Raw genomic sequence first — 17,556 nt, forward strand, 5'->3', positions numbered from 1 at the left:
GTTTGTTTTTTTCCCCCCAATCTGTATGTGCTTCAACTATGCTCAGCTAGCTTTGGCATCTTTTAAAATACATTTAAGTAATTCAGTGTTGGCATCTTTTAAAATACATTTAAGTAATTCAGTGTTGCATCTGGCAGTTCAAGGAGGCTGAATTTCTGGCTTATATGTGGGAATTACCATACCTGGGAAACTTCATATTTATACCTGTGCTTGGTGGTACACCAAAGATTCTTTGTAAGAGTTGACATTCTTCAGCTGAAAAAGAATGATGCTACTTGATTCATGTGACCTGTCACAACTGCTAAGACTGATAGGATTTCAAATATTGAGTCTTTACCACTGCCTTTGGAAATGTATTGAAACAACCTGGGGTGTAAAATCACCAGATAAATCAGTCTAGCTTGCTTGTTAGCAAGCTTCTGTGAGCTGAGCAAGTGGTTATATCACTTTATTAATATCTTAGTTTTTTGTATATTCCAGACACTTTTGTAAGATTATTTTCTGAGTGGTGTATCTGATGATTCAGAAAGTAATAATACTCCTAGAAAAGTTCTATGGGAATTAAAAGGAAAACTCCCTTCACTTCAGAATCACATGAACTTTAGTCTTTCTATGTCCTTGATGGGTTAAAAAAGATCAGTGGATGATTGCTAAGGTAAGATCCCTACACATTGAAATAAAAGGAAACTAACTCCTTACTGCTGGGGTACATTTTAAAGTCAAAGAGTACTTTTGTATTATCATATTAAAGGACAATCTTACCATCCCTACTTACAGAGTAGCTGGCTCCGTTTCATCTCTTCTCAACTTCCTGGAAGGGACATGGCCCAGAGGTGTCCTTAAATTATGCTGGAGTTGGACAGATTTTAGGATACTTAAAAAGATAATGGGAAGCCGCCCATAAGTGAGTTTTGAACCTTGGTGCAAATGAGTAGTTTAGGTCACTTAAAGAATCACTCTCAAAGCTATTAGCAAGAGCAGATTTAATATAAGTTAGCAATATATATCACATGGGGTATGATATATTCTTTGAATGTTCTGCAGGTAAAACTTGTACAATGAGACACAGAAGTTTGGAGAAGTAGTAGTTGTAGTATAGCTCAAACAGTAATTCTTCACTGGCTTTGTGTTGTTTTCTTAGCAAACCACAGCTGTATCCCTCACTTGAGTGAAAGTAGGTAAACAGGTAAATATTGTTTCTGTGAGTATGAAATGCCCTCTTAGCAGAGATGGTATGGTGTGCCTGGTATCTCTGTTGTTATCTGTGAGACTTAAAATTTGGTGCAAGGCTCACTTCATTACTTACTACATAGATGAAGCAAATGAAAAGAAATCAGCTTGAAATCAATTTAGAACAATTTACACGCAGACTAGGGGCATAAAAGGGGTAAGGATGCAAAAGGGTAAGGCAGACCCACCCATTGAGTTACAGGGTTCACAGTGGACCTGTTGCTTTCCAATCTGATGGAGCTGAATCCAAACTTAACCCTGACTTGGTCGACCGTTTATGCTTAAAGGATTTAGGAGCACTTAATCGTTGACTAATTTAACATTTACAAAATGATTCAGCAGGATTTGTATAAACACAGCAGTAACTTAACTGGAGATTTGGAGACAACGTTATTCTATGCTTGCTCTGCACACACACAGACACAAAGAGCTCTGTGCAAGGGTGTGCCTGTTAAACTGCCCTTGAGTTCAGTGAAATATGTTGGTTGCCTTTGCAGTTCTCACTGGTCAGAGGGTTCAGCCTCAAGGAGTTTGGGGTATCAGCAAAGGCCTTGCTGTCAGCTTTCATTGATGGTCCTATGAGTATCCCAGACTTGAGGGCTGGTGAACTCCAAGAGGTGTCCCCTTCAGAGGGAGATGCTGGCACAGCCTGCTGGGGTCCAGGAGCACTCAAGGGGCCTCACTTAGGACCACTGCTTGAGTTGCAAGATGTTTGGCTTTAGTCATCTGTCAGTCTCCATCCTGGCCATAATCCAAGGTGGTAATTGCTGCAGTTTTCCTCAGAAGTCCAGTTACAACAACATTGTTTCACTCTGGCTGTGATTCAGGCAAATAATGTTCAAGGCTTCAAAGCCTTGTTCTGTTAGACAACAGATGTTCCTTAGGCAACAGAAACTCCTGAGAACAGACAGTGTTTCTGATAAGCTCAAGGGGAGCTTAATTACCTGGGGGCCATTAATTAAGGCTAAGGCCTTAACAAATATTCCTGAGATTGTTGAGCAGCCTGAAGAAAGGGGAGAGTGGAGGGATGCACCACCAAAAACCTGGGCATAAGACCTTTGGTTTGCGTGAATTCATTGCCACTCTTAATGCTAATGAGAATGCTGAAAGGCTGGTTTGTGATTTAGAGTTTGTCTTATAATAAAAATGATGCATTTAGGAAGGATTGTTCAAAATCAGGAAGTTTTACAAGCTAGGTGGGATTTCAGAGCTGAACTTCAAGCAACTGTTATACAGACTCATAGCTTATTCTGGTGAGCTACCTGAGGACACATTAGTGTAATAAAGAGTAAATTAGATTTAGAAAATCTGACTTGTGGAGATTTTAATTTAGATAACTAGGGTTGTGTTCCTGAAAGTATTGCTCACAATGAATTACGATGTGATTTGTTTTGGAAACTCAAGTGTTCACCAGGAAAATCTGTCTGGCCTTGGTTTCCCAATGAATTTTACTTTAGTGCAGGTGCCACATAAAGGTCATTCTCATCCAGGCAAAGAAAAACATTACTGGAAATCAAAACACTGAGCTCAATAAATACCAAAAGCTGGCCAACTTGAAGTGGTGAAGGGGAAATTATCTTTTGTTCTACATTGAAATCAAACCTTGTGAGTTTCATTACTCATATGTTCATTTTTTCCTGTCACATTATCAATTTAATTTTCTTTTTTTGTGATTTTTGATCAAACAGTAGTAAAATAGACTCAGTGTTGTGCTCAGCAGAGGTGGAAAGCCAGCTAAAGAAACATTTAAAAATACCAATGCTAAAATCTTTATGGAATTTATTACGCCTTTTTCTTAGCTGGACGGACTTACTCATATAACAACAGGTTTTTCCAAAGAGAACCAGAGTTCTAAGTTGTTCAGAAGATTTTTCTTCACTGCAGAATATGAGGATTTCATAGCTACATGGTACACTTTTGCTATATGTCCTTAAGCTAAGAACTTTTAAAAAAGGCACATACTGTAGTGTAGTTAATTCAAAGGCAGCATCGAAAATATCCACTGAGCATCTTAAGCAGAAGATGACTGATGATGCTTCTTGGTACCTAAAGTCACTGCCATTTATCAATTACTGAAAACTTGAGTTTCAAGCTTATGTGTAGCCTTATGTGTTCTAAAAAGTGAGCTTGTGTCCATCTAGAATTGACTGGAATTGCTCTTCAAAGGACTTAATGTGAAGTAGATGGGAATTGTTAGCAAAGTCATGATCAAAATTGTGAAAGAATGCCTCTTTCTGCTAGTTAGTCACCAGGAAATGTGAGAAGGAAAGGAAGACGAAAGCAGCTGTTTTATTAAAATCGAATAGAAATGTAAAATATCCAAATAAGGTCAGTGGGTTTTTCATTTGTTTGTTTGTTGGATTTTTTTGGGATTTTTTTGTTTGTTTGTTCTTGTTGTGTGGTTTGTGTTTTGTTTATTTTTTGTGGGGTTGTTTGTTTGTTTGTTTTCGTTTGTTTGTTTTGTTTTGTTCTTTTATTTTTTACTAAAAGTCCTAGAGTAACACAACCTGAAATCCTAAGCATCAATTAAGGAAGTGAAAGGGCAGTGAGATTTGTCTGGCTGACAATCCTTGATACATTAAATGGATGTCAAAGAAGTCTATTCTTGTCTTGGAGTTTTGCTAAACAGTAGGGAAAATTTATACAGTGTTGTGGGGTTCAAACTTACTGAGACCCAGGTGGGATTGCCAGTTGGCCTAACGAGAGGGACTGTACACATCTCTGTGTTTAATGCCCTTGTCTCTCCTGGGCTGTTGGATCCAGAATATTGTATTTCTCATTTAACAGTGTCCATACCTGCTGAGTCAAAGATGCAGTAATTGTCACCAGAACCAGTCATTAAACTGCATAACAGCTGATAAGTAATGAAAAGTCTGTGTGAGGACATGGTCCATTTTTGTTTAATTCAACAAGTTGATAGTTTCCTTTACCTGTGGTTTTCTTTTGGGAAGAAGCTTGTACTGTACATTGCTCTCCATATCTATAAGGTATGAAATTTGAGACCAGTTTGAAATATCTGCTTCTGGAATAACACTCTTTCAAGACCTCTTAGGCTTTCCCTGTAGAAGGAAACATGGCAAACCAGAATGCCATGGAGGGAATGCTTGACTAGAGAGAGTATTATGGGGTTAATTCCTGCTAGTAACATTCTTGATTTTGTGATTGGTTTCTTGCTACATTCTTTTGCAATGGTTGAGGGTCTTTTGCTCTGTCCTACAGTGATGCTACTTGACTTTTTTAACTCCAGTTAAAGAGATCTCCAGAGATCTCCAGTCTTTAGTGCTTTTAGTTTCTCTGTTTTCACTGACATAAAGTTAGATTTTCAAATGTTCAGCAGCACATTCAGGTTCATGGTAATAAGTCCTAGTCACAAACAGATCAGCATTGTTTACTACCTTGTCACTGCTCACAGAACAGCTGGAATGTATTGGGAAAATAGATCCCTTACTGTGTCCCCTCATTGATATAAGGAAGAAATGTGACTAAGGAATCTTGCTTTTTAGTGTTGTGGGGTTGCATTAACCATTGCAAACACAAGTTGTCAACATCTACTTGGAAATAATTTACAGGTCGAAGAAGAACTAAATTGCATGAATTTCACATGAGGATTCAGCAGAAGTAAGCAGGAAACACTTTGTGTTGCACAGCCATGTTCACTGAAAGAGTGTAATGTGTTTCAAGCAGGAGAATCCCATTACGACATAGATTTTCTCTGTGTGAAAGATCTGATTTCAGTGCTTTTTGCACAGCTGTTTGCATAATGTTTTTGGAACCATCTTACATAATGAGGGTATATAGCGATGTCATACCAAAACCAAAGGGATTTCCCAGTTCAGTTCCCTGTTCTCAAACCCTGGTAGGTCTACATTAGGCTCTTTCCATCTATTAGCAGAGTTACAACTTGACACTCATCCCTTGTTCTTCCTTCTGTCATGGGCAATAAGCTTTTATTTTATTTTCAGATCAAGTACAAGGACACGTTTTTAATAAACTGGTGCGGTATAATAATATTATCAATTTTATAATGCTTCAAATTGTATTTTCATGTTGATTTGCTTGAGTGAGAAGCTGGGAGGCCCTGAAGTCTCCCTTATCAATTGCCATACTCTTGGGCAGGTCACTTTTCCCATTTGGAAGTCCATGGGACTGTGTATATCAAAAGCAGGGTTGCTTTTTTTCTCTCATGAGGCATCCTGAGTTATCAAGAATGAGATGCTTTTTTGTGCTGTCAATATTACCTATCTCGAGATGTGGCAAATAACCTGAAATAAGGTGGCAGAAATTAACATAAGAGTGACATTAAAAGGAGATTTTCTAATTTGGGATCTGACACTATTCCAGTCTTCAAAGTGTTTGTGAATATTTAATAGAGCAGACATCTATTGAAAGGAGGTAGACTGGATTATTTAAGGGCATCATAAGCTCTTGAATATTTCACCCCTGAAGCACTGAAATTCACATTTGGGAGTTACTTATCCTGATATGATGTTGTTCATTCCCAGGCTCGCTCTCGTGCTATTTTTTAAAATTTGTTTTATTATTAAAGCAGCATTGGTTGCAGTACAAGCAAAATGAAATGGATATTCTTCAGATGCTGTATCAGAATACTCTGATATCACTAGCTATCCTAATCTTAAAATAAATATTCTAAAATATTATAGTGTTAAATAGGTGAAAATAAATATTCTTGGGCTGGTCCTCACGAGTCTGTAAGACCATTTGAGACCATGTACTTTCCATTAATTAGAGTGCTTGTTCATAGAGGTGATGTTTGGGGCTTATATTGGGGTGAAGACTGCTACAGCTTCACTATCTCTAATGAATTTATCAGGTGGATATTGGAATTTGACAAGATAGTTTCTGCACTCTGCTTAGAGAAATGCTTAGTAAAATGGCAGTCCTCCCTGTGTTGTACATATTGAATGACAATATTGAATAACCAGGTTGTGCATAGGCAGTAACTGATTTGGTTTTACATTGTCCCTGAATTAAGCATCACACTGTAGAGTGGTTTTGAGTTCCAGACATAATAAGCCATGAACACATCTAGACACTTGTGAATCAGGATCTCCTTGTCTTAAGGCTCAACTGTGTAAACAGAGCCTGTGTGGTGAAGTTTGCATCTGTTCACACCAACGGTGTAAATCAGTCTCACATCTAAAGTATTAGCTCTTTTTTAGAATTCTCATGAAGATTAAGGTATTTCTCTAAAAGGAGAAATCATATAGGAAAGAACTGATACATTGCTTGGCAGAGCTGTCTTTGGTACACTTTGGAAGTGGGAGCAGAGTTAATTTCCAGCTGTCTGTATTATTTTTCAGTCACTGGGCTCACTGAAGTGCATACCCTAATTTTGTGTTATCTAGCTGGAAATGATTCTAAATACCTGTTTGAAAAGGCAAGTATTACCAAGGCATAGCCCTGACTCATAACCCTTTGCCTCGCTGTGACATAAATTTCGTCAGTGTCTGAACCAAAAGTTTTCTTTCTAAATTTTTAATTTCTAATGAAAGTTTTTCTTCATTGTCATATTATTTTGTCTGGGAATTTCCACAATATTCACAAAAGCATCAAGATACTTGTCAATACTGTACAATGAGAAAAGGAGATCATAAAAGCTAAGATAGTTTTTGAATTGAAACTTTAAATGTAAGCACATGACAGAAGAGGAAAACTGGATTCCTTTAGTTGTTTATAGATTTGTCTACAAGCCATTGGACAATGCTAGGTTACCTTTTATGTCTTGAATGTTGTCATTTTAAGAAGGATGTATTTTAGGGGATAGACTCATATCCTGACTGAAAAATATATATTATTTAATGTATGTAACTACAGCTAAATGTAAGCCAAACGTATTAGTTTCATAATTTACCTTACTTTTTCACACAGAATAATGTCTATGTATTATCTATATATAATCTCTGTTTCACACAGAATAATACAACACAAGAAATATATCTGAACCGTTTCTCATATTTTTTTCAGTGAATTAAGAGGTCTAATGGTTAATTACTGTGAAGCACAGCTAGTTAATTCTTTCTCTTCCCCGCCTACACATAATGAAACACTGACATTTGATTTCTTGAAAGTATGTCCTTTCTCTAACCCTGCTCCTGTCTCGTTTACTCTATATCCCAGAGGCTGCAGCCTTGTGAGCTGCTGTACTGTCTATCAGTATAAGTCACGCTGAAAGACCAAGGCTCTCATAGCTGATGTTAATAACATAAATTGAAGAGAAACATGAGAGACACAGAAAAATTTTATAGATCCCGTTGCCTGAGCGGGGGGGAGCCACTAATCTCAAGGCTGCCATCTCCAAATGAATTTTTCAGATTAGCTGCTTAGCTCTTTTGGTTTTTTACATTTTTTTTTATTGGTAGTTTCGACTAAGGCGATAGTTGTATTTTTTTAAACGAAAATAAAGCGTGTGGCGAAATATGGCACAGCGGCAAAGCAAAACGCTCTTGCTGAGTTGGGAGGGTGAAAGAGGAACGTGGCATATAAAACACCACGCTCAACTGTCTTTCCCCTTCCCATTCAAATAGCCCAAATTAAGGGCAGTCTCAAGTTGACACGTGCAAGCCAGGCCGATGATGTTCCTGTTTTCCACCATTTGTAATTACCTCCGTTTCAGGCTAGATTTGTCTGGGGATTTGTGAGTGACTAATAAGTTCTTATTCACCAGTTGAGTTAATATAGGGAGAGGACATATATAATTCTTGTTTATGGTAAAAAATACTGTGAACCCAGTTACGTTGCAAAATTAAAAAGGCAAGTGTAAAAGGCAAGTTTTAAGGAGGAATGACTTACTTGGACTGGGAATAATAGCTGAGCTTTGACAACAGTAGGGTGATGCTAATATGTTGATGCTTTTTTAATGGCTTCAAGGTGAGGAATGTCTGTTTCTTTGTCTGTAAAATCAGGGTGTGCTTTCCATCTGAAAATGCAGTGGGATTAAATGGTCATTTCAATTAGTAGGACTATGAATACTGCTGCTGCACGCAGTGTTCCCATCTTGATGTCTGGAGAGCTTCAAGTACAACTGGCACAGACACTCAGAAGATCAAGGTCAAACTGTCTGCCTAACAAATGATAGAGAGTATTAATTTGCCCACAGATGTGGCAGCAAAGAAGAATAATCTCTGTGCAGTTTATCTATACATCTGGGATTTGAAAGATTTAATTATTTACAACGAGGTGAATCCTGCATCAAATGTCCCTTTCGGAGGTCTGTAAGAGACAGTTCAACACTGTGTATTGCCCCTGTGCTGTATGCCTTCACCAGGGGGTCATAAATTACAGTTTTCCAGGTTTGCTGCTTTCAGGCTTGTGCAAGAAAAAAGAGAGTTTTACTTAAAAGGGAGTAAATAAATAGTTTGGTTCAGTTTATTTTTTACAACCTCTGAAGTTAGTTTCTGTAGGGTAGTGTCTAAAATCCGGCATATTATAAGGTCTTTTTGCAGAACCTAACATCAAAAATAGAATTAATATGCAGTTTTTGAAAAGTTCACTGTTGGCAGATAGATCTGTTAAAGTTAAAAGCATTTTACCTATTGATTTCCATGGAAAGTGTTAGGCCCGTGGTAGATATTCTTGAAAATCTATTTCTGACTGTATTAGGATGTTTCTAAAAGCTTACCCACCAGTTTAGTATTTAGAATAGCATGTCATACTGAGACTTTCACCTTTTGACAGAGTTCCCATTTACTCATCATGACAGACCTAGACATAGAGCATACAAATTTCTTCTTAAATATTTTTCTTAAATAATAAGCAGATTTGGAACTCAGTCTATGCTGATATTCGTGACTTGCACATACCTCCACAACAACTTTGCAGAAACACTGAGGTAAAAGTAAGTTTAATTAAATTATTGGGCATTGAATGGAAATTGAACTTTAAAAAGATAAAGCTATCAAACATAGACTATGATACCTTTAACTCAGGGCAGCCTCCTCTAAGAATTTTTGAATTTCTGTCACTGAAAGTACTGAGTATGAAATATTTGCCATCAGTCTGTAGAACAAGTAATTGTTGACATGATTTGGAACAGATTTTACTTCAGAGTAGAATACCAAGTCTAACTTTAAATAAAGGGAGGCATGTATTGAGAGCTGATGTTAACAGCAAGGCTTCATGTGGGACTTAGATGTTTCCTGAGCTTCATGTGTGATCACTTATGATTAGAAAAAGAAGCTAAATTCAATAATTTGTTTGCTGCTCCCTATTGGACTTTTGAACAACAGAAAGCTTCTGATGCATGATATACCCATTTTTTTCAAAGTCCAGCTTTATGAAAGAATTCAGGTAAACTGCTGTTTAGGTAGTGGACAGAGGTTGCAATTGGCTTGGCAAGGGTGAGTGCTTAAATGGAGGGCATCCTTTTCTTTGCATCTTGGAGTCTCTAGGGTTTGGTATTTACCTCACCGTCAGTACCTGGTACGTGTAGGAAATATAAAGTGAGATTCTGGAAGCTTGTAGTGATGCATGATTAGATTTTTTTGGTCAGCATTCTGATATTAACCTCAATAGACTTTTGACTGCATTAGTTATAGTTTTAGATTCGAGGTTCTGAATTGATTTGTTTGCAAAATGAAAATGAGTGCTGCATTTTTCTGATGGATAAAATGAGAGCTGTATGATTTTTGTTTTCACATGAAAGCTGATTCGTGACATATGTGGACACAGATCTGGACAGGTCCTAATCCCTGTAGTTTAAATAAAATATTAATAATAATGTTTATTCTTATCCACCCTTCTGTTGTGTTAACAGCTGTGTAATATTTCATCATCACGTTATTGGATCAGGCTAAAATATACTGGTCTTATTTGTTTTGATTTGGCCATATAATGTAAATGTGGTTCAGGTGGGTGTACTAGATGCATGAAAAAAAGTAAGAGGAGGGGAAGAAAACATGTGATTTAAAGCATAGTAAAGCCAGGAGGTGGACTCTTGAGTCTTTCAATTGGTTTATTAAGACACATAACGAAAGTGCAATAAAATTATTTTTATTATTCCAAAATACACAATGGACAATACAGATCTATGCTGAAAACATTTTTCCATACTTTTTTACTACAGGCTATTCTGTTTTGCAATTTTAATTCAAAATTCTCTCATTTAGAGTGGAAAAATTGCTGATATGAATAAAATACTTCATTTTAACAGAAGTCAACTCATGTTTAAACTGAGACCCAATTTGATTTACCTATTACTTTACTACTTTTAAAGCTTCACTAGACCAAAGAAAATGCATATAGATCTTATAAATACAATCAAAAGAATTAATATCTTTTAGTAAAAAAGCTAAAAATGAAATAAGTTAAAATATCTGTTATAAGAGAGATTCAGAGTAACACACAGATTTCCTTTAAATAAGCATGTCTGTAAGGGTCTTAAAAGCAGACATGCCAGATTCCTGCCTCATTCCCTTCCCTCATTCCTAACAGGTTCAATGTGTTCTTGATGGCCTGTAGTGGTCACTATTCCACAGACCCCACACCCTTCCTTCCTTCCTTCCCTCTTTCTCCAGCCCCCTGACAGTTTATTTCAATGTCTAGTTGTCTGTGCCTTTCAGAAGATTTGCCAGTGACTACTCTGAATCTTTCTTTGGTTGTTCTGTTCTCTTTGAACACGGAGAACTGACTGTTCCTGTTCTGTGTAACAGTCTTCAAGCATGTAAAACGTTTCACTAATATTCCCCCCCCCCCGCCCCCAAGTGTTACCTCCCATAAAAAACCAACCTCATTTATTTAAATCTTTCTCTCCTAAGGTGTTTTTTAGGCCTCTCTCCCTTCTTATTACTCCTCTGTGGGTTTTCTCCAGTCTTTCAATGCACTGAAGTTCTCTGTTCAAAGCTGGAAATAACCACTCAGCCGAGGTGAGTTTAACATGTCCCGTTGAACTGAGTGATGGAGGTAGGTTGTGTCCTGAAGGCTCTACTCCTTACATTCCCAATTTTCTGCAGCACTGTGATGCTGTTGACTCATGCTTCTCTTTTACAACCTCCAAGTCTTTGGTGCCAAACTGCTGCTGAACCAGTCACTTTCCACTCTGTGTCTGCGTAGTCGATTCTTTCTGATGAAGAAGAGTGTATTTTCATTTTCCTGATGGGATTTCATTCCGTAGGCTTCAGATAATATTCTCAATAATGTGAGGTAATTTTTTGCTCTGATTCAGTCACTCTTCAAGCTTGCTTCCAGACCACCCCAACTTCATATTGGCCTTGGCAAAATTGCTGCAGAGCTCTCTGAATTTCCGTTCTCAGAAGGGACTACTGTCAGAAGGAACTGCTTTCAAGGCACATCATCACACCATGTTTGCACTACTAGGTTCAGGTGCCTCTAGATTCATCTCTAAATAATTTGTGAGACTGCTGTGTTAAATAATGCTAAAGAATTCTCATTATTACATTCTGTACTCGGGTGAAAATAGAGAGCTAATGATTATTTTTTCAAGTTAGCCAGGTATGAACTACAGTGCCTGTTACTTGTGCTGTTGTGGCACTGAGGCTGAGCTAACAAGCCTTACAGAGAAAGTACAAGAGTTCAAGTGATATTTACAGAGAAAATACAAGAATTCAAGTGATATTCAACATTTGAACATAGATTTTGGCTCTTAAATAAACATGTTGTTATTATTTACATAGCATAACAACTCTATGAAGTATTTTGCAAAATAAACCAGTCAGGGTCTCAGCTGAGAGAGGTTTACAATCCAACTAATAGAAAGTAAAGGCACAGATGTTGGTTGTAATAAAACCAGAGCAGCAAAGCTTTTTAAAGTAAGTGCATTCTGAGGAGAGATGGAAAGCAGGGCGTAATAAAGACTTGAAACTTGGGAACTTCTTGAAAGCACAGAATAATCTAAGTGAACCAGGCAGTGATAATACAGGAATATAAATAAAGAAGTTGTGATGAAGAGGAGGCAAGGGCAGAAGAAATCAGAAGGAGCATTCTATAGATGAAAATGATTTTAAGGCAACTGATGGGATAAGTAGGGAAGGCCTCAGGAAGAGTTTAGGTAGAAGCTCTCCATTTTGGCCTTAAAAATCTTTGTTTAGATCTTGGCATTCTAGATGGCCTCGCTTTTTATCTTCCACTTAAGCCTGATCAGTACCTTTATTTAGAAGGGAACATTTAAAGCCAAACTGCCACCTCAAGCACCCTTCACTGGTTACTTCTACTCTGACTGAAGGAGCAGTAGGATGGCCCCAGTCCCCTGACGGTGCAGTCAGTGGTGTCAGTGTCACAGGTCTCACAGTGACATTCTGTAGCTACTGGGTATGAATAGAAAGATTCAGGATGGTCACCACAGCCAGGGATCTTCACTGTTTCATACACAACCTCCTTGAAGGTGCATGTTTGCTGAACGGATGATACCGGTGGATATTTGTATACTGGATCCTGGAATTACAAGAAGGAAATAACCATTTTGAAATTCGCTATGGGGTAGAATTCCAAATTTGTATAAAATAGGAAAATCCCACAGGGGTCAAAAGCGTTTGGATCTGACTCTCCTAATTTCACTTAGATCCTCAAATTTTGCCTTTCAGGTCTGATATGGCAAATCTGTGTCATACCATTTCCAAACAATCTTTCAGGTCAATTGCTTGGCTCTTCTTCAAATTATTCGAGAAAGTGGGAGTCTACGTAGTGTCTACTTGCAACCACAAATCGAACACAAGGCAGAGATCCACACTGCCATACTTTTAACTCTAATTATACAATATAAACATAATGTGAGCAGCCAGTTAAAGAACTGAGTATTACTCATGTCTTTTCACCCTCCCCCTTCTTCAGATTGGCTGTGTATCCACTTTCCTGTTACTCAACCTGTTCTTTCACAAGGCTCATCCTGCCGATGTGTTCGCTATGGACTGGAGAAATGGGTTGTTCATACATCACTTGGGATATTTAATTCTGGTACCTGGAATTAAAATTAGGAGCCTCACCCTTGTGAAGCAGTATCCGGAGCACCACGTGGCGTTCACTGTAATGCAGAATTCACATTCTTCTCTTTCCACTGCTATGGTAATATTGGTGAGCTGGCAGCTATTGCAACAAATTACTTTCCAGCAAAGTAACAGCACATAACAATTAACTGTCTTCATCCTGTGTATAAAGCAAAAAAATATATGTGTACCAGAGAGACACGTATAGTTTTTTCAACAGGAAGTGTTTATTGAGACAGGGTAGTAGTAGTCCTATAATAGCAAGCTTCTGGAAACATCAGTGAAAACAGAGACAATAAATAGGTCTATCCTCACGTTTATTGTTAAAGGAGTTTGATTTTCCTAAGAACTGAAATGCAATCTTTGCAGATTAATAATAGCAGAATACTATACTGGTTTCAATGAAATATTTTTATCTAAGTTTCTGTACAGAGAATGTGCCCTGTCTTTAGGAAAAAGAAAAAGAAGCAAGGGAGAGAAAGCACAAAGGATATTTTTCAGTAGCAATTAATTACATAAAGTGTTTGTAATTTGAAAAAAGATTTCTAGATCAGGATCTGATGAAAACTTACCTGTATTCTACTTGCCTTCCTGGTAGTAATAGCTGTAGTGAGAAGAAAGCCCTATGCTTCCCTTTTATACTGAACTGTGTGTAATTTATACCTCGAGGATTTGCAATGTATTAATGCAGCAGGCATTAGTTTGGGACCTGGTGAAAGCGGATTAGTGTTCAGCCAGACAGTGAGATTAAGCCTTGTTAAGGGGAAAAAAGAAAAGCCAAACACACTCAGGAAGTGGTGCTGAAGGTTACTGTCACAGTGTCTCTCTAGAAGTTTCACTGGATTTGATTCAGTGGCATTTAGAAATAGCTGAGCCATTCAGGTTGAAAAGCCTGCTTTTGGAAAAGTTCAGGTATTTTAACTGTGTTCTGTGTCAGCCCTCAACCTGGGGTTTGGGGTGCAAAGCTGGTCCTCTGGTGGTGGAAGGCCCTTCATAGTTGGAGATGTTGTTATAGTGTTTCTTGCCTAATGAACATGTTTTTGGGGTTTTCAGGGTATTTTAATTGCTTTTCTCTGAGTTAGGTTTACCCACTGATGTGCATATGTACTTTCTTTATTGATCTGTGGTCCAAGAAAGCTAGTACTATGAATTTTGTTAAACCATGAAGAATTACAATTTTCCTTGCTGTTCCTAATACTACTGTGGTTTTTCCATCCCAGTATGTGCAGTGCTGGTTCCTGTCTGCTATATGGTCACATTTTTTAACTTATACAAGGGACGTCTGTAGGGTGGAAAGGGTCAATAGGGATGTCATAATGAGGCTCCAGATCTGTGTTTTTATGTCAGTGATCTCAGATCAAATATTATCATGTTACAGGGAAAAGGCTAATATTTTTAACTGACAGCCATGAAAACTCAATTTGACTGTATTCCTTAGTTTCTCATGATAATAAAAGATTCTGTGGATAGTGTTCCCCTGCTTACTGCCCTTTTCTGCACTCACAGGTCAGTGGTGTGTGCCTCTTCACCAGAATAATGGCAGAGAAAGAACTTTGTTGAGTTTCACGTATCACTTCTGGGGAAAATGACTCACAGCAGCACTGTATTTACTATCACCCACACAGAAGAGCCGGCCTGGCTTTGTTTTGACTGTTCAAATATGGTCAGTCTGACTTTCACAGAAATCTGTCCACAGAAGAAAACTAGACAAGGACATATAGCTAAAAGCATTTTATCTTGAAAAGAAATTCTCACTGGCCTATTAGTTTCCAGCAGATGGGATACTTTTCTAAGTGGCTTTTACAAATGAGCCCTTTAAGTGTGTCATACCTTCCTGTGGTCCTGCGGGCTGGCCATCTGCTCCAGCTTCCATGAAGTCTGCAATGCCTTCATTTGTTAATGAATTTCATATCACAACAAAGTTAGAAAGTGAGCTGCAAATTTTCCCTGGACATCTCCTGTAATAATGACTTTGTTTGAATGAGAAGACAGGTCAGTTAAATGTATAAATAAGACAAGAAATCAGACATTTTCCTCTGTGCTAATATAAACTCTGTGATTGTTTGATAGTGGTCTTTTGTGTCAGTTAGTGTCAACACAGTCTATCTTCTCAGAGAAGATTCTCAGCTGCTGTAAATCACTAATTCCAGAAATGCCAGACAAAAGCTGATTACAATTTGTTATAACCCTAGTGAGGACCCTGTCTTTTCTAAGTAATTTACACTGGTTCTAAGTAATTTATGCAAATTAAATGAAACTAAATAAATATAATTTGCAAAGGACAATACAGAAAATATCTAATCTCTCGGTTACTGTGATCTGTTTCATGACTTGAAGAAGTCATACACGTCCACTAAAAGCACAGTTTCACAAGCAGAGAGTGCAAGTTCAGTCCCCACCATGCTGTTTCTTCCCTCCCCTAGTTCCTTGTTTTGGCTCACTCAGCCTCCTCACTTGCGGAAACACAAATTAGGGAAATCGTCCTGTTAAAAGTAAAAAAACCAAAACCAACCCAGCTGTCTTTGACAGCACTGTTGTTAATCCATATCAGTTTGTTCCACAGTGGGAGGAACAGCTGTAGCAGTGTAAGTGATGGGGTTGATGGGGGAGTGTGAGTGAAGGTTGAGGTTAACAGAAAATGCTTTACACATGTTCATGAAGCCACACTGCAAACAGAATACAAACTTTTTAATAGGAAGATTTTGTCTTGCACTGACTTCAAGGGCTTTTGTTTCTGTAATCAACAGTTCTAGTTTGACTCTCTAGCTATCAGCTCTGCTACATTCAATGGGAGAGTACATGAATATGCATTTTTAGGGTAACAGGAAATCGCAAATTTAAGTCAGCTAACCCCCAGCCTGCTATTTGAGGAGCAGTAATTTGGTGAGTTATTACTTGGTTAACTTTGATTTTGATCCCACACCTTTTGCTAGAAAGATACACAAAAGGAACTACTTCTCAGGAAGGGCAAGATGCTATGTAAGTACATGCTTTTCTAAGATTATTAATTCATACCTCTGGGAAATGTTTATATGCTAATTGTATCTTACTCCTTCAAGTTTATATTCCCATTAGATTAAAAAGATTATGGTAGTTTTGAAGGGAATAGCAAAATTATTTATCCAAACAACTATTATTTTCACATATATGTGAACATTATGTGTAGGTTCTGTGTTACTGAAGTTTGTATCTATTTGAGAAATAGTAATGCTTTCAATTTTAAATGGTTTATATTTCAATTTAGGGAATAATATCAGAGGAAGGAACACTTTCTCTTCACATATCACAGCAACTTTTTGTAGTGGTTTTATCTATCCAGTTCCCAAGCAGTATTGCCCACCCAGGATTTAGCAGCTGTCATTATGCTTCCAGGCTGGATGCTAGGTGTTGCCCAGACTGTCAGAGAAGAATTATTGTAGTCCTATTCCTGGAATTCTCTGGTGGTTTATGTGTACAGCCTTGGAAAATAAAAAATACTGTGTTATGTCTATACAGAAAGATTCAGGCAGATCTGTATGTGCTCTGCAATTCATAGGTCTGGAATGTCTTTGCAAATGGCCTTAGCAAAGCAGCCTTATGCTCTTTCTACACCTTTCTGGAATTAATTTATTAGTGGGTTCATTGTGCAAAATCCAAGCTATAGCAAGACCCGTGAGAGGGCTCAAGTTGCCACAGGATCCTGTAATTACATTATAATTGGGAATGGGAGGGTCCTAAGGGAGCACTTAATGGTCAGGACCTCTGTCAAGGGAGATTGCTCTATTCCTACTGGAGTGAGGGCAGAAATCTGGCAAATGCTGTAATGGAATATCTTCAACATGAGCAAAGGAGCTGGCTCATCAAAGTTTAGATATTCCTGTAGGTGAAGACTCACCAACTTTTGTGCAAGTCACAGTGGACATCAGATTCACATGTTAATGCCTTAGTGGCACCTTGGGGAAATAAAAGGCTTCTATTGCTATATTTTCTGTGTTCTGTGGCTATGTCCCTTGGACTGTTTGCTGCTGTAACCTGGCAAGCCATTGGTACCATCACTGTCACAGGGGAGCACTTGCCTTGCTGTTTCTAATCACTTCAACCAGAAGTGCTGTGACACTTGTTTCCTTCTTGTTTCCTTTCTAGCAGTAATTGCTCTTTTTCTTCTGCTTTTCTGCTGCTTCTTTCTGCTTTTTGTTCTGTTTGGTGGTTGGTTTGCTTGTTTGTGGGTTTGTGTGTGATTGTGTACACTTTTTTTTTTGTTGTTTGTTTGTTTTATTGGTTTTTTCCCTTGAAAAAGTATCTAATACACAACAACAAGCTTTATGTTCCTTATATGTTCCAAACAAATGCAATTTCTTTCTTTAAGTGGGATGTTGCTAAGACTAACAGTTCT

General features: G+C 37.9%; 1 protein-coding gene across 1 annotated transcript; it reads right to left on the bottom strand.

Moving 5' to 3' along the window:
- Positions 1–12,399: 12,399 nt before the first annotated feature.
- FSHB (follicle stimulating hormone subunit beta) lies at positions 12,400–13,794 on the bottom strand. The gene is made up of 3 exons (XM_027663379.1): positions 13,757–13,794; positions 13,185–13,344; positions 12,400–12,636 (listed from the first exon to the last, which is right to left on the bottom strand). Exons 2-3 carry the CDS (start codon positions 13,341–13,343, stop codon positions 12,400–12,402), a joined length of 396 nt encoding a protein of 131 aa, XP_027519180.1. The 5' UTR covers position 13,344; positions 13,757–13,794.
- Between the last annotated feature and the right edge of the window lie 3,762 nt (positions 13,795–17,556).

This window comes from Corapipo altera, unplaced genomic scaffold (genome assembly GCF_003945725.1).
Source record: "Corapipo altera isolate COAL_440 unplaced genomic scaffold, ASM394572v1 100, whole genome shotgun sequence".
Classification (NCBI taxonomy): domain Eukaryota; kingdom Metazoa; phylum Chordata; class Aves; order Passeriformes; family Pipridae; genus Corapipo; species Corapipo altera.

Bases quoted from the DNA above. Each gene is read 5' to 3' on its own strand.
- FSHB (XM_027663379.1), bottom strand. From the start codon at position 13,343: ATGAAGACAGTTAATTGTTATGTGCTGTTACTTTGCTGGAAAGTAATT. The intron at 12,637-13,184 runs GTGAGGCTCCTA...TTGTAATTCCAG, and splicing joins CCGGATACTGCTTCACAAGG to GATCCAGTATACAAATATCC.